Source organism: Vespa crabro, chromosome 12, assembly GCF_910589235.1.
Source record: "Vespa crabro chromosome 12, iyVesCrab1.2, whole genome shotgun sequence".
In the NCBI taxonomy this organism is placed as follows: domain Eukaryota; kingdom Metazoa; phylum Arthropoda; class Insecta; order Hymenoptera; family Vespidae; genus Vespa; species Vespa crabro.
This window is the reverse complement of record NC_060966.1, coordinates 6,429,740-6,450,927: the sequence shown is the minus strand read 5'-3', so window position 1 is coordinate 6,450,927 and position 21,188 is coordinate 6,429,740. Positions and strand designations below refer to the sequence as shown.

Here is a 21,188-nt window from a genome sequence, read left to right as displayed (position 1 = left end):
CTCGTCTCTTCTGCCTGTATATATTTACGTGAAAGTGGCCTTGCCAGTCTCGGGCTTACTTTATGAAGACAATCCTTGGCTATTCGCGTTCTGCATAACCTACGACAATTGGCCAACATCGAAATATTTTCATAGCTGATACTTCGACTACATCGACGATTTCAAAGATCTTACACCCATAGAGCCCCAAGAATAGTCTAAAAGTTTCGGTTATAAATCTATCATATGCACGTTTCGCTTTCTATTGAGTAACACCGGCATTCGTATATGAGTCTTCATGGGCTATGGTGTGCCGTACATAAAGTATTAACGACTTTCGATGGCAGAAAACTCGTCTTATAAAATAGACGACGTTCAAAATGAAATACGCAATGTAAGATTGGTCGGATTAATTAATTAAAATTAGAACGTTTCTGAAACGAAGAAAAGCTAAAATAGTCGATTAATTTGTAATAATTAAAATGAACGAAACTCTATGGAGAGGAGACGGTAGTTTATAAGAAGAGAGGGAAAAACTTTGACGAATGTCCCACTACCTACTTTAAACGCTAGAAAGTCATATAAAGAAAGATCCTGGGAAAGTATACGTGGTGGTGGTGGTGGTGGTGCTGGATAGAGCAATAATATATCGAGTGTGGTGGGGAAATAACTTTTAAATTTGCTCTACGCACGATCGCAAGTGTCATTTTCGCTTGCTGTATTCGAAGGCGAACGCCATTCAATACGATCATCGAATAGAAAATATTCGTAAAAGATATTTTTACAGTAGATTCTTCAAGTTATGCTTATTTTCCTCTATTTATTATTAACACAGGTATTTACCAATCGCTCGAAACGTCCTTACACTTTGCAAGCAGATACAAGAAGCGCCGTTATTTTCGTCGTCGGAAGTTTATATAAATCGCATTCCCGCTTGTAAATCATATTGGAATACCTCAAAGTAGTAAGTAATATAGACATCCATAAATCAACTTGTATTTTCTACTGTATAATTTATGTAGTTACGCGTTACTCTCTGCCAAAGAGATAAAATCTCATCATCGTCCGAGACGAAGGCGATGGATGGACGTGCAGATCGAATGCCACGGAACCGTTAATGAAGTTGATAATTAACAAAGTATCTAACCTAATTTCGGCATGATCCTGTAAATAAACGGAATAAATGAGAAAAAGAGAGGAGATAGCTCTTAATCAGGATTCAATTTGTAAAGATTTCGTCTTGATTAATAAGAGGCATCTCATCGTACATGATTTGAACATATGTTTATCTATCGTACAATTAATTTATTCATTAGGGGAGCTTATTTCTTTTTCTTTTCCTTTCTTTTTTCTATTTTTTTTTTTTTTTTTTTTTTTCGTCGACTCGAAAACGCCATCCACTTTCTTCGATGCGTTTAATAGATACTGGTTTTTGCATCGAAACTCGGAAGGAGACCTCGGAGAAGACGAACCGGTCGTGCTACTTCCGTTCTCCCACCGACTTCCACGTTCTCTCTTGGTAGATTCTTTATTTCTCGATCATCCCACACTTGCTCCAACGCGATCACGGAGAAAGTAAAGGTCGTGAGTCCGTCTCGCGACCCTGACATCTGCATATACGCTTCCCTGGAAAGCATCTTCCTTTTCCCTTTCCATTGTCCTCCTGCGATAATCCTACTCCGTCGCCTAGAAAATTGCACTTTCATCGAGTGAACGGGAAAGCTACTACCGATTACTTATTACCGACTTCATTCGATTAGACTTGCTTAAACTTCAAAAAACAATCGTTCTTTTTCTTCCTTCCCAAGAATATTATTCTTCCTTTCTTCCATTTTCTCATCCTCGTCTGGATCAATCAGACTGATCGTTTGGAACAACCCAAACTGATTATGTACAAAGTGAAAGTTTCGTCAACAGGATCATCGGCCGATTTGGGATATCAATCGATTAGATGTACACGTGGTAAAAAAAAAAATATTTATTAGATTATAGTAAACGCAAAAAGGTACAAAAATATCGATGCGCTTGCAATCTTTTAATCACCTTATTTACAGGGAGGGTGGGGGGCAAGTCTTGATATTTATTCGACATTTACGGAATAATGAAGTCGCAATATCACGAGCCAAAACTACTCTCTGTCCTTCTTATTTCGACGAAACACTATACTTTCTATTCCATTCGTTATTCCATAATCGCGTCTAACAGGGAACTATCGTCGAGCCTGAAATTATCGACCCATAATGGAAACACATTCTACGAACTTTGGAAAGAAAGTCAACTACGAAGTTAACTTTGATATCCTAACGACTACGCTAATATTATCGTATTACTTGTAACCATGGTGGCCTCCGTCATGATGAGATTCTATTTGTACCCAAACTTTCTCCCAAACGGGCTTCCAAATCTTCTTCCAGGCCGGTACTTGTACGTTCTTCCAAACCGGTACCCACTTGCTTTTCCATTCGTCCTTCCACACCTGCTTCTTTTGCGTGACCCAAATCTGTTGTTTTTTAGGTAACCAAACCTGTACGGACTCTTCCTTCCATACAAGTTTCTTATCGGTCACCCATACTTGTTTCTTTTCGGTTTTCCAAATTTGCTTCCATTCGGCTTTCCATTCGAGCTTCTTATCCGTAACCCAAGCTTGCTTCTTCTCGGTCCTCCAAATTTTCTTCCAAATCGGCTTCCAAATGAGTTTCTTCTTCCAGAGATCGTGACTGGTATATTGCCAACCGTGTTGATCCTTGCCGACGTATTGTTCCCCGGGAATACCGATCTTTATCCATTCTGGTATCCAAATCTTCTTCCAGTCGGGCACTTGAACGTCCTTCCAAATTGGTACTTGTATCTCCTTCCAAACAGGCTTCCAAACTTTCTTCCAAGCTGGTACCTGAATCTCCTTCCAAATGGGTACTTGGATCTCCTTCCAAATTGGCTTTTGTACCTTCTTCCAAGCTGGCACTTGAATTTCCTTCCATTCTGGCACCTGTACTTCCTTCCAAATTGGTACCTGAACCTTTTTCCATTCCTGTTTCCACGTTAGTTTCGACTCCGTTTTCCATATCTGCTTCCATTCGGCCTTCCACGTGAGCTTCTTTTTCCATACTCCCTTCGGCTGATCGTGACCAGGTGGACCGTAGGAGGCCGCCGGAGGACCGTAGGATTGCAAGGGTGGACCGTAAATGGGACCAAGCGCGGATCCTCCTCCTCCTCCTCCTCCACCTCCTCCGTGATGTCCTCCTCCGTAAGATCCAAAATCACCACCGCCGCCGCCTCCTCCACCCCCGTGATGTCCTCCTCCTCCGTACGATCCGAAGTCACCACCGCCGCCTCCTCCGCCCCCGTGATGTCCTCCTCCTCCGTACGATCCGAAGTCACCACCGCCGCCTCCTCCAGCCCCGTGATGTCCTCCTCCTCCGTACGATCCGAAGTCACCACCGCCGCCTCCTCCAGCCCCGTGATGTCCACCTCCTCCGTACGATCCGAAGTCACCACCGCCGCCTCCTCCACCACCGTGATGTCCATCTCCGTACGATCCGAAGTCACCACCGCCGCCTCCTCCAGCCCCGTGATGTCCTCCTCCGTACGATCCAAAATCACCACCGCCTCCTCCTCCACCTCCGTGATGTCCTCCTCCGTACGATCCAAAGTCTCCACCGAAACCGCCATCACCGCCGCCGCCGCCTAGCGAACCATGATCACCCCCGTAACCACTGTCGGACGATCCACCGCCTAACGATCCATGATCGGCTCCTCCGAAGGATCCGTGATCACCCCCAAAAGAGGCATGCCCGGAGGATGGGGCTCCGTAGCTGGAAGATGGCGCGCCATAGGACGATGATGGCCCAGACGGGGCACCGTAAGAAGAGGATGGTCCAGATGGAGCACCGTAAGACGACGATGGTGCTGGTGGAGCACCGTACGAGTCCAAAGGACCTACGTTCGGTACTCCATAAGAAGCAGCTGGCGGGCCATACTGTGGACTAGGTGGTGCCCTAAAAATATTTACGATTACTACAAGGTAAAATGTATCTTTCTCTCTGATGTATGACTCCTCTTTGCTTGCGCAATTGAATTGATTAATTATTTTTACGTGAACTTACTCTTTCTTCGTTCTGATCGGATCGCCATTGGTGGAGGCGACGAAAAGGGATCCAAGCAATATCTGAAAGCACGCAGAATTATAATATACGTAAAGGTATTGGACTCGTCAAGGATAAAGTCTTTGTTTTACGGTCAATTACACGGCAGTTCGACAGTAGTTACGCGCATGGACATAATCGACGTGTTGCCGTATAATAATAAGACGCTTTTCGCACGATAATAGTTTGCGTTGTTGATACTACGAGAATGAAAAAGCAACGGCAAATGTTTGATCGTTCAATTATAAATGCAGATTAGAGGAAGGGAAACGATAATCGCTCGGCTTATTACACCGCGTATTTTTAATTAACACCGTACGACTTTTCACCGAGAGAAGTCGACATTAAGCGTGTCGATGTTACACGCGGATTTCTATACCTTGTGCGATTTTATGAGCGCGTCATTCAAAAATGAAAGTCTGGAAATTGGGTCGAGCGAACCCTCGCTACTCTCGTGTTTTCTTTTTTTTTTCTTTTTTTTTTTTTCCTTCTTTTTCCTTCCTTTTTTTTTTCTTTTTTTTCTTTTTTTTTTCCTCTTCACAGCCGGAGGAACGTGAAACTCCCATTAGGTTGGACCAAGCGAAAGTATGCGCCATGATTTTGTTTTTCTTTCTCCCTTTCATTTTTATCCTCGAGCGCAATTTCGTCTTACGTCCGGCTCTTTTCTTGCTCCTCCTGTAGATTATTATTACGAGATTCGTTACGAAGTAAACAGGTATCGTTTATTATCGATATCAAGACCAAAGATATTCGTTTTACGATCTAGCAACGAATTACATGGATCATAATCGATTGGCCCTGACACTCCAAAGATCGCAATAACGAATTCAAATCTCCTTTTTTTCATTGACGTTATAATATTCCCATGGATTCCTCCTAAATATTCTCGTGGCCTTCTTTTCCTTTTCTTTCTTTCTCTTTTGCGCAACTTTCCATTTCACCGAGTGAAAAGTGATGAGAGGACATCTACTTACCTAGCTGATAACGGAGAATGGTACGACGAATCATCGACGCATCTATATTTACATTTCTATTTACAATTTAATTGAAATATCGTTCGTTCCCTGGCTATTGCGTATGCGTTAGATCTGTATAATAAAGATCTATATAATAAAGATCTATATAGTAAATAAGTTACCTAACGAACGTCATTCATGAGATCCTACAAATACGTTTGCCATGCTACACGCTCTCCGATACCTCTTAACCCATTCAACTGAATTAATTAGAGAGACTCGTTATGCGTTTTTTCATCATGACGACAGCATCATCTCTACTACGATGCGTACGACGAGCGCTTAATGTTCGTTAATGTATTTTTGATTCTCGATTTTGTCTCGAGTGACGTGCAGTTTTTATTTTTTTTTATAGCTAGCACGCCGTATTCGATCGTGCTTCCCCTATCGTAACGAACTTTCTCACACGCGAAGGATCATGCGAGCGAGCAGAACGATAAAATTGTCCCTTCGAACGTTCGAATCTGTATTAAATGATTGATAATAAATGATTGATACATGTTGCAAACGTATATGCAGGATTTTGAGAAGAAACGATACTCGTGGCAATCGTCTCGAATAATCGAGAAAGCTTTAACTTTTTATCCTGATCGTTGGTACAGAGCGGACGACTATAAAAATTTACTAAGAGAATAGTCAACAACGTCAAGCGGATCGAACGAAGGGTTTGATCGATCGTACGAAGAAAATGCACTTGGTCCTCGGACAGAATGAACACAGAACGAATCACATTTCCGAATCGTTCTACGAGGATTGCACTGACCTCACGCACTTTATCACACAGCTAACATTGAGTAAAATTGAAGCCGAATGAGGGAACAACGCCGCGTGATTTAATTAATGAAGATGAGGGAAAGGACACTGACCAGTGCGAGCCACATCTTCGACTTCCAGGAGTCCTCTCGTTCGCGACGAAGAACTAAAAGGGAGCAGCGAGTATTGGCGCTGCTTTTTTTTTTGTTACGGTTCGTCACTCTTCTGACAAATTCCTTCGGACATACGAAGCTTTTATAGCGAATGCGTTTCTCCGGTTAGGCTCCTAGATGCCCTAGGCATAGAGACACACATAGAGAAGTGGACGAGTAGACGGTGGAGGGGCATCAAATAGAGGAAGAGAGTTTTATTATACGGGACTCCCAACTCTTCCAAGCCAAGCTACAACATCCTGAGTTCTTCTTTGGAGGGGATCCAACGACGAGACGTCCTCGTTACCCACCTCGTAGAGGTAAGGAACAAGGCGAAGGAGACTCACGACCGACGCGAGTCCCTTTTCGTTGGAGGATTTATTATTTTATTCTTATGTAACCACGCTCTCTTAAGCACCTGCTTCCGTTCAATTAAAGGTGTCTGTTTTTTTTTTTTTTTCTTTTGTTTTTTGTTTCTTGTTTTCTTAGACCGCCAAAGGGAATTGTAGATAGACAACGCGCGTGTGTGAAAGTGAGAAGAATGAAAAAAGAATTAAAAATCCTTCCTCCGTTCTTTCAATGGAGGGGAGGAAATACGGAGTCGTCGTTATGTAAAAAAAGAAAAAAAAAAGAAAAAAGAAAAAAAAGAAAAAAACAAATAGAATAAAAAGAAAAGGACAGGAAATAACGATCGCAAAAATCTGATCTCATCCCATAAGAAAAATAGCCGGCCGAGAGATTGCGCTTTCACTAACGTAGGAACTGAGTTACCGTAAGGTCGATTAGGCTTGGGTTAAGTTCAAGTTCTCGTATTAGAAAATATGCCTACCGAAAGTCCGCCGTTGCTTGCGCAATTAACTACGAAGATCAGATGTAATAGAAGGAAGAGTCAGAACTAAATTGTCTCGTACTGGACACCTATGATACGTTTAAAGGCGCGATGAGCGAGAACCGATTGGTCCTTCTTTAAAATTTCGAAATAGCTATTTTCTGGGATAAAACGAATCATCATCTCTCGCGTTAAAAGGAGAGAAGAGCTATCTTAGGAAACGTCTAACTTCCTCCAATATGCTTAGAAACGACCGAACCGGTCGCATCCTTTGACTTTCTTCCGATTCGGGGTTGTGGGAAGTCATGCTATCCCTTTCACCGTCTTTAGTTTCTATATGAGAAATACCATACACTTTTGACGATCATCTTCTCTATCGATATATATTTTCGATGGTAATTCTCGATACTGTTTAACTCGTTGACCAAACGTACGATTAAACGTTCGCTTATGTATAAGACCTCCTATCGGTTCTCTCGGAACCGCTCGAAACAGTCCAACATAATCCTCCAAAAATGGTAATATTTCTTTTTAAAACTAAGACCCTTCGACTTATTCAAGTTTTATAACTATAAGCTAGAAAAAGGTGTATCGAAACGAATTAGACTGGATTTGACTTATTTTTTATGGCTCGCTTTCAAAAACCAACAAGTCGTCGTTATACTTTGAAATATAAGGATTTTCTTTGAGAAAGTTCTTTTTTATATCCTATTGATAATTGTAACAACGTTCGCTTTCTTCCCCGATGCTGTGTCAAAGCTTTCGTCTCTTACTCCTGCGACGTTTACTTTATTTGGAACTTTTACGAAAGCACGATGCTTTAAATTAGCAGCCCTCGTAACTTTTATTAATAATCTATATTTAATGACGGACACTCAAGCGGTGAAGATCCCCAGAACGGTCGACATCACGAAACGTTCACTTTCTTTCCGCGTTTACATGGCAATAATCATTTAGTCGGTCATTTGCAGCAGTGAAATACTCTCTACGTATGTACCTATCATATGTCCACGTGCCAATGAACTCGCAAAATAAACAAAAGGAAGAAAAAAAGAAAAAATATACATGCGCAATAAAGAATCTTCTGCTCGAATCTTCTTGGTTGTGTCTCGTAGAACATCGATAAACGTAGCGCGAACTAGGAAGCAGGAAATCATTTTTTTCTATATTTTTTCTCTATTTTCCTTTTTCATTCGTAACTCATGCGGGCTGCTCGATATTGCTGGTGGCAGGTTGAGCAATCGATCGATTATTTCGTCGCGTTGCTCGTAAATTTGCGACAACGATCGGAACGTGTAAGAGGGTTCTTTTAGATTCTCGATAATTAGACTCGATATCGAAGATGGTTCGATAATATAAGACCCATTTAACGGTCGATTGAAAATTATAAATAGCCGATCAAGTTCTTATTAGATCGGTTCTCGTTAGTTGTTTTGTTATTCGCTGAACGGCCATGCCGATCGGAAAGTTCTTCTTTTCTAAGGCGTATCTGCGGTACGACGCTAAAGCGATCTGTTTCAAGCCATTCGTCTGTTACTACAAACTAACGGACTATTAAAATTCGCCAAAAATATCTTGTATAAACTCAATGCCGTATATCCCAGAGTCGTTTCAACATCGAGTTCGCATTTATTTTGCATTTTCGTCGTAATTATCGATCTCTCTATGAGAATTATTCGCGTGATTATTAATAATATCTGATCGTGCGCAAACGCCCAATCTCTAATTTTCGTATACGTTGAAATTTTATGAATATAAAATGTGCGCCACGAGGAGCGCTCTTTTCGAAAAATACATTCGAATTTTAAAGAGCGTACATGTATTTACGTACGCGACCGATGAGAATTTCACAAATTCAGCATTCCATTCACGCGAAGAGAAATACTTTCCTCGTACGCACATATGTAAGTGCATGAATATGTACACGGATACGTGCGTACAAAAGCACATGCTAAACGAAACTATTTTGTAACTATTAGCGTAAACTCACCGCGAAAGTTACCGCGAGAAGTATAATCCGAGGAAATTTTGTCGATCGTAATAAATAATAGGAGGTTAAAGAATGTATTATGTAACGAATAAATGAATCTCCCTTTTTAATAAGCATATTTTATTCAGATCGAATTTTTCATCAATTTCTTCTTTCTGTTGTTGTTTCTTTTCTTTTCTTTTTTTTTTTCTTTTTTGTTTTTTCTTTTCCCCAAGGATTACAAACGATCGAAGAAGAAAAAACGTCGTATTCATCGTCTTTGCGAATCGTTATCGGTCAACCTCGATCGTTGCATCCTGTCCGTACCACGATCGATCTTCCTAATTGCCTCTACGCGTGTCAGCGCGTCGTCGATATCTAATTGATCTCGCTAATGACGATGCCTCGTACATTTATAATTTCGCAAGCTTTGCCAACAGTCTGCACTGTTGCCCGCTTGTAAAAAATATGCGAGTCGTCGGATTTGCGACCAGCGAAAATTATTTTCCAATTGATATCGATCAAATACGTTTGAAAATCGAAAGTGCTGAAACCTCCTTTCGTCGAGTGTGACTCGACAAAATGCATTAAGAGAAAGAGAGAAAGGCCATTTCAAAATCCGCGAGGTCATTAATTGATAAAGTCCACATTTAAAAGCGGTTGTTGTATGCATTCGAGCAAGTATTTGCAAATATCCATGTGCCTGTACGTACTATATTATATTGGAATACATAGCTAAGCTTCTAAAAGATAATGGATAACAACGTTGTATCTCCGTGAGAGTTTCTCAAATCGTCTTGTCGTCTTCTCGTAGAAATCGACAGTTCTTTTTTTTTTCTTTCTCCTTTCTTTTATTTTTCTCTCTTCTCTTTTTCTTTTCCTTTTTCTTTTCATTTTTTTTTTTTTCGTACCGTTCGTACAACAGCCAAATACTCGAACGATGACGCCTCTAGCTACCACTTTCTCCTTCGTATCTATTCCCTGCGATGTGCCGATGTGCCAACGAGAATCGTCTTGCAATTTAGAATCTCTCCACGATCCAGAATACAAGATGGATACGCGTCGAGAAGACAGGAAACCTAATTCGCCGATCGAAACGTTATTATAATACAATTGTAACCCATCGTGTCGTGATTACGCTTACGATTCTGGCTGAAAAACTAATTTAATTTAGAGATAATGCAATTAGTTTATCCGTCAAGGTAACATCTTTCAATATTTTAATGATTACAACATTGACGACGATTTACAATTTTTTTCATTTGACATTACGAAATTCAAGCCCTTTTCTAAGCCGGGACCGAACGTTGTGCAAGAACGTTAGGGAGTTTGAGTGAATGTTTGTAAATGACGTTCGTGACATGAGTTCTCATTTTCTTTTTCTGTGACGTGCCTCATTTCTTCGACTTCGTAATCGTTTGTTGTATAACGCGAATTACGCTTGTTAATATCTTTTTTCGCGATTAGACGGACGATGTTATTCCTACAACATCGTTTTTTCGTACTAAAAATTGAAAAATCGAAAAATTTATAAATTAAATTTTCTTCGTTATTTATACTCACGGTTAAGTTTTAAAGGCGTTCTTCTTTCTTGTTTTTTTTTTTTTTTCTTTTTTTTTTTTTACTATTCTTCATAAAGGATACCCCTTATATATGCTTTACGGGGAATACAGTAGATAGGATTCGATAGTAAGAAGAAATAAAACATTGTCGAATGTCGTGAAATAAGTTTCTCCGAGCATGAAATGATCGTATTAATTCGCTGGTTCACTTTCGCACCTACATACTTGACTCTCCAATTAAAGAGACGTAACTTTCTTCGCGTTAAAAAAAGAAAGAAAAAAAAAAAGGAAATGAAGAATCACAGAGTTTTCGCTGTGTATAATTAATAATCTTTATAAATAATGATTATGCTTAATGATTAATTTCGAAAGACTTAACGTGACGTATGTACCTGTAAAAAAATAAAAGGATCGACACTTCATCTTTGATATAGTATTTGAAGTAATCCTTTTCGTTTCTTATGTCGGTCAAGATTTTAATCGAAAAACAGGATTCCAGAAACGAATATTTCTATCATTCACTTTTCGCATAATCGTCCGTGAAACGTCCAAGTTCTTGAAATTCCGTGAACCGGAAATTATATCTGAAAACGAATAGATTAAATATTTACACATAAACGTATGTACATATAATCCATCGTTTTGCACGAGTTCTTCAGCACTTCAGTAAGTACGGAAAAGAAAAAGAGAAAGAAAATCTATAGGGGTACCGTGCGAGGTTATAGAAACATATTTACTTTGTCATTTCTTTTAATGCCTAGCAAATATGCCTAAGCTAAAGTCGAGATTCCAGTTAGTCAGACTACCTGTCTTTACATTTACTAACTTTCCAATTACCATGACAGATTATAGCAAAACAGTTGCGCGACGAACGATGCTAGGAAAGATGTTAAAAAAATGGCCTAACAACGTAGTCGAACATTGTTTTAACGTAAATTTATTTTAGGCCTTTTGGATAATCATTTGGGATAACGATTAATTGGGATAACGATAAGACGCAGAGAAAATCAATAGGAAAAGAGGAAAGGATCAATGAGGTAGAGAGAGAGAGAGAGAGAGAGAGAGAGAGAGAGGGAGACTTTACGCGCTGTGAATTTTCTCACAGTCGTAAACGTCGCAAAATCAACAATCCAAAGTCAAGACGGCAGACGCCTATAGATCCTATCAATAATCAAGGATTTCGATCAAACGCAATTCGATCGAGTAGAATAGCGTAGGATTTAATGCAATTCAATTCTATATCAATGGAAACGAGAAGAAAGGGAGAAACGAGTGCATGAGTAACGACAGCTACTCGAGCGTTAAGTTCCTTCGGGATATGGTCTAAAATCGGTCTCGGCTTAAACGAGAGCAGTAAATCGTCGCGCTTTTTCAGAAGAGACAAGGCGCTCCCTCGTCTATCTCTCTGTTTTTCGAGGAGATGCCGAACATAGTTCGAATACGTTGGCCCCTTCATCGTACATATCCACTTTGATTTGTTTCTTCAACAAATTTGTCTCTTCAAATTCTTTTCATATCGCAACCATCGGGTATGTAATAAAAAAAGAAGAAGAAGAAGAAGAATAATAATAAAGGGAAAATACAGGTCGTCGGCATCTTGGAAAATTTTTTCAAAAGCGACGTCGCCCTTCCCCCTCCCCTTATCCCCCTTTTGCGACGGAAGGGAAAATAATAAGAAGAAGAGCGTTTCCAAGAAAGCGAACGCCTTCTCGGTATAATTACCACGACTGCGTTTACATATTGGCTCGGTTACTGGCGGCGTGGGTGTTAGGAGAGCATATGTGTAAACAGTAATAAAACATGTTAGTCGTGAGCCTCCTGGACCGATCCGGAGGTGCGTCCACCTCCTCCTGATCGTCAGCGAACACCAAACGAGAACGTTCCTTGGAAAGCTGCCGATGGGCGGGGCTGGTCCAGCCTCTAAGATCTCTCCCTGTCAAATTAAAGACCCTAAAGAGCTTAGAAGTATCAGCTTGACGAGCCGGAGATTGCGGAAAACGCAGTCTCGCGCTAGCGACGTGCTGGCACGTCGAGTTCTACGACGTTCTCCGACGTTCTCCGACGTTCTTCGACGTCCGTCGACGCGCGCTCGATGTACAAGAGATATATATATATCAAGCTATCAATGATGGAACCAAATGGGAATTATCATCGAGAACCCTTTTTATCGGCGAGGAATCACAGATTCCTCGAATTGTCTGGCAGGAACGATATTTGGACCAGAGAGATCTTACCAACCATCTGTAGTTTACCAACCGAATATTATAATATCACCGGAGTCCCAGAAATGTTCAGATTGGAGACTAATCGAGCGTCAACCACGACGAGCATGAACAGCCCTCGTCATCATCTCTCCTGTTGGGCCTTACCTCTGATCGGTTACAAAGTAAATTCCTCGCCTCGTTACGAGAAACCACCTTATTCTTACATAGCTCTGATAGCCATGGCCATCAATTCATCGCCGAAACAAAGACTGACTCTGTCCGGTATTTACAAGTTCATCATGGAGAGGTTTCCTTATTACAGGGAAAATCGACAGGGCTGGCAGAATAGTATTAGACACAATTTAAGTTTGAACGATTGCTTCGTCAAAGTACCACGTGACAAGAGTAATCCCGACGAGGACGAGGAACATGGTGCAGCTGGTAAAGGCAGTTATTGGTGTCTCGATCCGTCCGCCAACGAAATGTTCGAGCATGGTAATTACAGACGTAGGAGAACTCGTAAACAGCGAGCATTTTTACAGAGCAAAGATGAATCGCGAAGATCACTGTTGCAACTTATAGAAGACGATCGAGGAAAGATCGAGAGATGGTGCGAAATTGGAAGCAGAGATAACGATCTACAGAAGGAGAAGGAAATTGATTACGCGAGTGGTTCGGAACGTTGCGTTAAATCGAGCATGTTCACGATCGATAATATCTTACGAAAGACAGCGCCCGAGGCTAAAAGTTAAACTTCTATTCCTTGTAAATCCTCCATTAATTTTCTCTTATTTCTATTTATTCGAGAGAGAGAGAGAGAGAGAGAGAGGGAACGCGTTCCATTTCTTCGATCGTAGCGTTGCTCTTCCTCTTCTTGTATATACAAAGGCTAAAATGTATAACAAAGCTAGCATACAGTATACAATACGTTACATTGTAATTACATATATTAGGTACAAATTAAACTACGACGTGAAAGCCAATTATACTTTGGTGGAAGACAATTAATAAAATGGTGATAAACAGCATATCTTCTACCATTTGTGCGTACATACAGGTTGTATGTAAAGCTTTCATAAAAAATAGCCTATGTTTATGTAAAGGCCTCGCAAAAAGCCTTCACCTCTATCAAATCGATTTATAAAAACGACCATCATCGGTTCCATGCATCCACGCAACCACGCAAACATATGCATTCGCGACTCATACAAAATTTGATAAAAGAGAAAGCGTTTTTCCTATCAAATGAATGTTTGTGTATCTTATATTACGTAGATTCTATATAAAAACTATGTACTTCGTATATAAACAATTCGTTCCTGCTAGTTAGTTTGTTGTACAATTTGTTGTAATACTTGGAAAAGAATCCTATAAATTTCTTACCTTACAATTTGAATATTCTTACTTCGTAGAAATGCAGTAGTAATGTGTGTGATACCGGCGTGTGGATTATTTATATTATATCTAACTATTGCATATATTTCACAATATGCAAATATATAGGACGTTTTTCATACCTTTATGTAATTATCTAGATTAAAATAAAATGACACTAAGCATTCGGATTTTTTCTCATTAGATTTAGGTCCGAATCCATCATATCTTTAACTAAAGCCTGCAACAGCATAATGGATGATCGATTAAGCGAAGCTTCATTTAAAATGCGTTACGGGATACGGATAATTTGAAACAAACCTCGAACGTAATCGTCGGTTTCCATCCAAATTTTTCCTTTGCTTTAGTCGCATCACCCAAGAGGACATCCTATATCATGAATGTTTCATATATATATATATATATATATATATATATATATATATATAAAATCCTTAAATATTGTCATTTCTTCTACTTGATACTTACAACTTCCGTAGGTCGAAAATATTTCGGATTAATCCGTACCAATACTTTTTCGTTATCTGCGTCCTTTCCCGTTTCGTTTATCCCCTCTCCTTCCCACTTGATCGTACGTCCAACGTACTGAAATGCAGCCTCTACAAATTCTTTTACACTGTGAGACTCTCCCGTTGCTATAACATAATCGTCTGGCGTTGATTGCTGAAGCATAAGCCACATTGCCTGTAACGCGTACTTCGATTAAATTAGATTAAATATATTTAAAATATTCAATGGGGAAGAAAAGAAAATTACTCGCTTTTACATAATCCTTGGCGTGGCCCCAGTCTCTTTTAGCATCAAGATTTCCCAATTCAAGAACATCTTGCAAACCTAAATGTATCTTTGCTATCGATCTTGTGATCTTCCTAGTTACAAAATTTTCCCCTCTTCTAGGACTTTCATGATTGAATAATATACCATTGCAAGCAAATATATTGTAGGCCTCTCTATAATTGACTACGATCCAGAAGCTATACAATTTGGCGCATGCTAAAAATACATTAAAATAATAAAATAATAAAAATATATTAAAGTAATAAACGGAAGAAGAGTTTATCGAGGCGAGTAATTCGGAATAATTTTTTTTTTTTTTTCAGTTACCATACGGGGAACGTGGATAAAACGGAGTTTTTTCGTTCTGCGGTACCTCTATTGCCCTGCCGTAAAGTTCAGACGTCGACGCGTGATAAAATCTTACAGACTTTTCTAAACCACACGTTCTTATAGCATCCAGTAATCTCACGGTACCTACTGCGTCCACTTCTGCGGTATACTCGCTTACTTCAAAGCTTACCTATATAAAATAATATGACATTAAATACAAGTATTAAGCCTGAAATATATATATGAATTTCGCAGGCCATTATTATGATAAACAATTGACATTATACCAACCATAACGTGACTTTGAGCCGCAAGATTATAAATCTCAGTTGGTTGCACGGAACTGATTACTTTTACCAAACTACTCGAGTCGGTCATGTCTCCATAATGTAATTTCATTTTACCCTGACGATGACACTTAGGATCCGCATACAAATGCTGAATACGCGAGGTGTTAAATGAACTTGCTCTTCTAATAATACCATGCACATCGTATCCTTTTTCTAATAAAAATTCTGCCAAATAGGAACCATCCTATAAAATGAGAAAATAATTAATAAATATTAATAATGAAATTTATCTATTCTCTAATATCTCTAATTCTAAAGAAAGATTTTAGATAGAAACGATTAATTTGCATGACGATTGACATGAAAAAACGACCAGATAAACAAAACTGTCAAAAGTGTAAACTTACTTGTCCAGTGATACCCGTGATTAGTGCCACGCGTCTGTCATCTCCGGTTGCCATTTTATGAAGAAATATTAATCAATTAAATATTCTTTTCGCACGCCAAAAGTCCAACCTTTTTTTCTTTCTTTCCTTATAACATTATCACCGTTTATCAGCATTGATAGTGATAACGATAATTTAGCGATTAAAGATACGCCATATACAATAAAATTGTCGATAGTTTAGCGACTCCATTATAATCCAAAGTTAGAAAGCGATCGTTCAAATTTACGCGACGATAGTATTGCCACCAATTTAGCTAATATTTATCTAACATTTATATGTTCGATATTATCTTAATCCGTCCAAATCTTATAAACTATTATCAATCTTCGAGAGAGTCGTTAACGTATAGAAAAGTTTTTAAAACGTTTTAGTCCATCTGCCTGTAATCAGATGGCGCGGCGATATATATGTGGCGAAAGATCAATGTAAAGTTGATAAGTCATATCGGAACGTTTGCCTCATGGCGAAACCACTATTATAATTTGACATAACAATTCCATAAATTTTTAATCGCCATCCCAGCTCCGATACATTAATATTTTCATTAAAATGGCAAATAATATTGAAAAGTTCATCAAACTTATAAACAAAAGATTAGATGGGCATAAAGTTTTCAACTTTGCAAACAGTTTTAAGTTAAAAAATGTACGAGACATGTATAAAAAAGTAACAAACGTAAATGCAATATTCGAAAATACAATGAAGAAAACGCGAAATCATGTTACGAATGTAAGTATAGAAGTAAAGAATGTTTGGTATACTATTTACATGATACAGATTACAGATAACAATTTTAGAGTATCAATAATGCTACCATTATACAAGATTTGAAAGCCGTACCAATGAAACCAGAAAAACCATTGCCACACAGACTCGTTACTTGGTGGCAATGGTATCAACAATTGGTAGGTCTACATACTGTGGAGAAATGCAGACAGCAAGTACTTTTAATGCAAGATCATTTATGCAAATGCCAAGAGAAGAGACGTTATTTTCGTAGAGAATTGTTTATAATAAATAATAAGATGAAAGAAATATATGATGAGTTGCTAAGGATAAAGAGGGATGATCCGAAATATGTAAGTTTAACAATAATGGAAAATAAAAATCTTCAAGAGCAAACTGTAATTAGTGAAAAATTAACCTTATTGGAAGAGGAAGAAAAAGATTACTTTGTACAATTGACAACCGCTATTAAGGAATATCATGATGCGCAAACAATGAATTCTCAAAGGTACAAATATATATCTATATTGGCATCTGTGATTGCCGCTGTATTATCGCTAATATGTTCAACGATATATAATAATAAAAGAATAGATGATATGAGGATAGCTATATCAGAGGTACAAGAAAACAATAAATCTGTCATTACGAAATGTTTCAATTCTTTGCAACTACACGTCGATGAAAAATTATCAGCAGTAAATAAAGAGGAATCGCAAGCTACGAATAGATACTTTAATGCTGACAAATGGGGTATCTATGTAATTTCGGCCGTTTGGATTCTAAAAGGATTAATCGGATTCTGAAGAAGCTGGGCTTTTGTTAAACCATTTCATTCTACGTTACTTTCAGTACTAGGCACACTTAGTCATATTATCATGATAATAACTTAATTTCTCTTCTTATTTTATTAAATATTTAATTCTGTATTTAGTAGAATTATCAACATTTTCAGAACTTTTTATAGACTTAAGGTAAATCTTGCATTGGTTGAAATACTAATTCAAGAAACTATTTTATTTGCGCCCTTTTACAGGTCCTTTTTATAATTTAGTATTAATGTATTAAACGGGAGTATATTTAAACGATATAAAGTTCCGTCTATGTATATAGGTGATTTCCTTATGTAATAAATAAATTAAATCAAAATAGGGATACGCACAATACAGAAATTTTTTTACAATTAAACTTGCTTATAATTTAATTGCAAGTAAGAAGTTTTCTATAAAGTCTCAAAAAAATTGCAAGAGTAATGTGTGTGTGTGTGTGTGTGTGTGTGTGTGTGTGTGTAAGTAAATTTTTTATGAATTCCAAGATCTCCATTCCATCCCATCTGGTGGTTTCCTTTCTACCTTTCCTTTACCTACCACCGACCAGTTTGTACTTAAAACTGTACCACCTGATTCTAGCTGTTTTATTAAAAAAACAAAATCAATCACACGACCTTCACATTTTCAAATACACAAGTGCACAATACTATATTTCATGTAGACTTTGTTAATTATTAAACATTCTACTTACAAAGGATTTGTTCATTGCACGCCTGACTTCGTCAGAACCACTGCCGTATATCTGTTGGAAAAGGGCATTAACGGCAGCTTCTCCTTCAGGTTTTTCCTCTGCTTCTTGTTTTTCAATTTCTTTTTCTACCTTATTCCAATCTCTGGATTTTTTGCAGGAACTGGGATACTTTGGTGGTTGATTACCACTTTGGAGTATTTCTTTGAAATCATTAGTTTTTAATATATCAAATAATGCACAAAATCAATTAGCCAAAAGATAATCTAATACTATTGAATTTACCTTGAGGTATTGGTTCTACCAAATTTTTATCAACTGGATTTCCCTCTAAAATGGCCCATCTTATACCATCTTGCTTCTTCAATTTTATCTCTATTTTAGATGGTAAAATCTTGTGCGAACATTGATCTGGTACTATCGGATGAGCCAGATCCAATTCCAAGCTATAATCACTACCAGAGGGTAGCTTGGCAGATACGCTTAGCTAACAATTGTTACAACACTTTTTTATGGACATATGCATGTATGCAGTATATATATATATATATATATATATATATATATATATATATATATATATTTTTTTTTTTTTTGAACAGTAAGAAAGTAATATATAATTAAATAATGCTCTTACATACCGTCGTCTTTTCATAGAAAATTTTTAAATTTTCTGTATTTTTGGCGAGAATCGTGATAATAATATGTGTTTCTGTTTGATACCAATCATGTTTGATCTTCGGGACTGGCATCTATAACAAAAAGATCAACTATGTAGGATTTTTTTTGTACACAAATCGCTGAAAGAAATTTTATTAATAACAGCAATAACATTCTTACATCATTATCTTGCGTTTTAATCGATCCATCTCCACTAGCCATTTAATAACTATTATTCTTCGAGCTTTGAAGCACTGACAAATGCAAGCTTTCTTCAAGAGAATTTCTCGAAAATTCACATTACTCTGAACGAACCCCTTCTAAATGATCTGCTCGCTAGTATCACCAATTGTAGACAATTTTTTAACGTTGGTATGAACTCAATGACCAATCAGATGCTCGAACCTTCGTTTGGTTGCCAAATAAAATGCTATTGGAAATGACATTTTTAAATAGAATACTTTTATCGTTTCTACAATAGTTGTATTGATTTTTCTTTTTCTTTCGTTTTCCTTTTAATTTAAACTTGGTATTTTCTATGCAAACTGACAGCAAATAAATGTATGTCCTATTAAAAATATGTGCATTTACCACCGTTTATAATTACTTAAAAGCTTGAATTTCTATGCTAACGCAAACAGTGCTGCCAACTCTCTCTCTCTTTTTTTTCTTTTTTTTTTTTTTTTAAGGAAGAAAAGAAAAACATTTCCAATTTATCACCCTCATATGATATTATGCAGAGGCCTATGATGTTACGTTACATATTAAATAGACAATATAGCGCGTAACGCTAAGGAGTATTTCTTTTTCGTATATATATATATATATATATATATATATATAAGTCTTTTCTCGATAGTAACGTCACATAGGGGTGCGACCTAATACATTATTATAAATTCCACATAACTCCTAATGGCTGCCAACTCATCAGAATGTTGACAAACGAGCAATACATGTTATAATCTTTTTAGAAAAATATCGATTTACTATCAACTATTTAAGAGAAAGTTGTTTATTGTTGTCGTCGAATAGAACTAAAGTACAATGAAAAATATCAACATTGGAATAATTCTTCTAATTTTAATGGTAACCAATGTCAACTGTATCAGCTGGTACTTGGAACCAAATACTCACAAGTGTTTAAAAGAAGATGTTCAAGCAAACGTAATGGTTACAGGAGAATACGATGTTTCCGAAGCAATGGGTCAAAAAGTTGATTACGTGGTACTTACTCTTTTCTTTTCTTGAAAAGCTCATAGATTATATAAGACTAACCTACAATATATATTTAGTTTATTCCAGCAGTGCTGCTTTTTTTTATTGCTATTACGAAATGACGATCATGCATTATTACCTTCTTATGCATAGAAATTACTTATCCATAAGTAATATTATAATTTGTAATGTTTTAGATCAGAGATACCAAAGGACATATACTTTCTCAGAAAGAAGATATTCCACATGCAAAATTGTTAAAGTTTTCATTTATTACCGAAACAGCGGATACCTTTGAAGTATGTTTCATTTCGCACGTGCCAAGTCGTAAGTAATCAAAGTTATAACTAGAGTATATTTTATTACGTATCAAAATGATAATAACTCGTTCGGGATTATGTCAAAAATTGTTAATAGAAACTTTTCCAACAGATCAACGTGGTATGAAACAAGAAATTACGCTTGTTACAAAACGTGGCATTGAAACGAAAAATTACGAAGGCGTAAGTAAAATTAATAATATAAAGCTGTTTCAATTTCATAATGAGAACGTTCATGTGTATACATATGTGAATTATTATTAATCCAGATCGCGGAAGCAGCCAAATTGAAACCCGTGGAAGTAGAATTAAAACGCTTGGAAGATTTATCCGAAGTTATAGTACAAGATTTTGCGCGAATGCGAAAGAACGAAGAGGAAATGAGATATACTAATGGTATAATCAGATTTTTAATTTTATTTATCAAGATCAAGACATTGGTATAATTGAAATGTAAAAATAATATTAACACACTCATTTTCTTTCTTTCAGAGACAACCAATGCTCGTGTCTTGTATTTAAGTATATTATCTATATTTTGCCTTATATTACTCTCTACTTTGCAGGTGGCTTATTTAAGACGTTTTTTCAGAGCGAAGAAATTGATAGAGTAAAAAATGTATTCTTTCCATTTGGTAATAACATATTCAACGATATGTTGCAATTCCGCGTGAAATTACATTTTGGAAATGTCAAATAATTTTTTTAATAATCGAATTGTATGAAAAATACCTGAATATGTCATGCGTATCGTTAAGATTGTTGTACAAAGTGATATCCAATCGTCTCAATCCAAATTTGAAGTTTTCTATTCTCGATTGTATAACTTTGATTAAAGACACGCATATTGAATTTGTCAAGTGACAAATGTATTTTAATCTAAATATTACCATTAATTT

The 21,188-nt window shown here is 37.4% G+C and overlaps 6 protein-coding genes across 6 annotated transcripts; 3 read left to right on the top strand and 3 right to left on the bottom strand.

Moving 5' to 3' along the window:
- Nucleotides 1-1,979: 1,979 nt before the first annotated feature.
- LOC124428451 (PE-PGRS family protein PE_PGRS26-like) lies at nucleotides 1,980-10,540 on the bottom strand. The gene is made up of 4 exons (XM_046972483.1): nucleotides 10,404-10,540; nucleotides 6,004-10,323; nucleotides 4,083-4,144; nucleotides 1,980-3,974 (listed from the first exon to the last, which is right to left on the bottom strand). Exons 2-4 carry the CDS (start codon nucleotides 6,016-6,018, stop codon nucleotides 2,306-2,308), a joined length of 1,746 nt encoding a protein of 581 aa, XP_046828439.1. The 5' UTR covers nucleotides 6,019-10,323; nucleotides 10,404-10,540; the 3' UTR covers nucleotides 1,980-2,305.
- LOC124428459 (forkhead box C1-A-like) lies at nucleotides 10,445-14,171 on the top strand. The gene has a single exon (XM_046972508.1). The coding sequence runs from the start codon at nucleotides 12,495-12,497 to the stop codon at nucleotides 13,356-13,358; it is 864 nt and encodes a 287-aa protein (XP_046828464.1). The 5' UTR covers nucleotides 10,445-12,494; the 3' UTR covers nucleotides 13,359-14,171.
- LOC124428457 (GDP-mannose 4,6 dehydratase) lies at nucleotides 13,388-16,007 on the bottom strand. Its single transcript, XM_046972506.1, has 7 exons — nucleotides 15,806-16,007; nucleotides 15,400-15,642; nucleotides 15,106-15,298; nucleotides 14,762-14,994; nucleotides 14,470-14,685; nucleotides 14,302-14,370; nucleotides 13,388-14,221 (listed from the first exon to the last, which is right to left on the bottom strand). The coding sequence occupies exons 1-7, from the start codon at nucleotides 15,857-15,859 to the stop codon at nucleotides 14,159-14,161; spliced, it is 1,071 nt and encodes a 356-aa protein (XP_046828462.1). The 5' UTR covers nucleotides 15,860-16,007; the 3' UTR covers nucleotides 13,388-14,158.
- A 240-nt stretch (nucleotides 16,008-16,247) lies between these two features.
- On the top strand, nucleotides 16,248-17,734 carry LOC124428458 (mitochondrial potassium channel-like). Its single transcript, XM_046972507.1, has 2 exons — nucleotides 16,248-16,576; nucleotides 16,645-17,734. Exons 1-2 carry the CDS (start codon nucleotides 16,397-16,399, stop codon nucleotides 17,377-17,379), a joined length of 915 nt encoding a protein of 304 aa, XP_046828463.1. The 5' UTR covers nucleotides 16,248-16,396; the 3' UTR covers nucleotides 17,380-17,734.
- On the bottom strand, nucleotides 17,570-19,107 carry LOC124428461 (protein SGT1 homolog). The gene is made up of 5 exons (XM_046972515.1): nucleotides 18,932-19,107; nucleotides 18,733-18,843; nucleotides 18,377-18,578; nucleotides 18,095-18,294; nucleotides 17,570-17,982 (listed from the first exon to the last, which is right to left on the bottom strand). Exons 1-5 carry the CDS (start codon nucleotides 18,971-18,973, stop codon nucleotides 17,875-17,877), a joined length of 663 nt encoding a protein of 220 aa, XP_046828471.1. The 5' UTR covers nucleotides 18,974-19,107; the 3' UTR covers nucleotides 17,570-17,874.
- Nucleotides 19,108-19,650: 543 nt separating this feature from the next.
- LOC124428462 (transmembrane emp24 domain-containing protein bai) lies at nucleotides 19,651-21,153 on the top strand. Its single transcript, XM_046972516.1, has 5 exons — nucleotides 19,651-19,978; nucleotides 20,167-20,296; nucleotides 20,402-20,472; nucleotides 20,559-20,685; nucleotides 20,782-21,153. The coding sequence occupies exons 1-5, from the start codon at nucleotides 19,799-19,801 to the stop codon at nucleotides 20,901-20,903; spliced, it is 630 nt and encodes a 209-aa protein (XP_046828472.1). The 5' UTR covers nucleotides 19,651-19,798; the 3' UTR covers nucleotides 20,904-21,153.
- Nucleotides 21,154-21,188: the final 35 nt, after the last annotated feature.

Coding starts and splice junctions, on each gene's coding strand:
- LOC124428462 (XM_046972516.1), top strand. CDS start 19,799: ATGAAAAATATCAACATTGGAATAATTCTTCTAATTTTAATGGTAACC. Junction 19,979..20,166: donor GTCAAAAAGTTGATTACGTG/GTACTTACTCTT, acceptor GTAATGTTTTAG/ATCAGAGATACCAAAGGACA. Junction 20,297..20,401: donor CATTTCGCACGTGCCAAGTC/GTAAGTAATCAA, acceptor CTTTTCCAACAG/ATCAACGTGGTATGAAACAA.
- LOC124428451 (XM_046972483.1), bottom strand. Junction 3,975..4,082: donor CCGATCAGAACGAAGAAAGA/GTAAGTTCACGT, acceptor AAATATTTTTAG/GGCACCACCTAGTCCACAGT.
- LOC124428461 (XM_046972515.1), bottom strand. CDS start 18,973: ATGGCTAGTGGAGATGGATCGATTAAAACGCAAGATAATGAT. Junction 18,844..18,931: donor TTAAAACGCAAGATAATGAT/GTAAGAATGTTA, acceptor TTTTTGTTATAG/ATGCCAGTCCCGAAGATCAA. Junction 18,579..18,732: donor TTTTCTATGAAAAGACGACG/GTATGTAAGAGC, acceptor AACAATTGTTAG/CTAAGCGTATCTGCCAAGCT.
- LOC124428457 (XM_046972506.1), bottom strand. CDS start 15,859: ATGGCAACCGGAGATGACAGACGCGTGGCACTAATCACGGGTATCACT. Junction 15,643..15,805: donor TCACGGGTATCACTGGACAA/GTAAGTTTACAC, acceptor CTCATTTTATAG/GATGGTTCCTATTTGGCAGA. Junction 14,222..14,301: donor AACCGACGATTACGTTCGAG/GTTTGTTTCAAA, acceptor ATGCTGTTGCAG/GCTTTAGTTAAAGATATGAT.
- LOC124428459 (XM_046972508.1), top strand. CDS start 12,495: ATGTACAAGAGATATATATATATCAAGCTATCAATGATGGAACCAAAT.
- LOC124428458 (XM_046972507.1), top strand. CDS start 16,397: ATGGCAAATAATATTGAAAAGTTCATCAAACTTATAAACAAAAGATTA. Junction 16,577..16,644: donor CGCGAAATCATGTTACGAAT/GTAAGTATAGAA, acceptor TAACAATTTTAG/AGTATCAATAATGCTACCAT.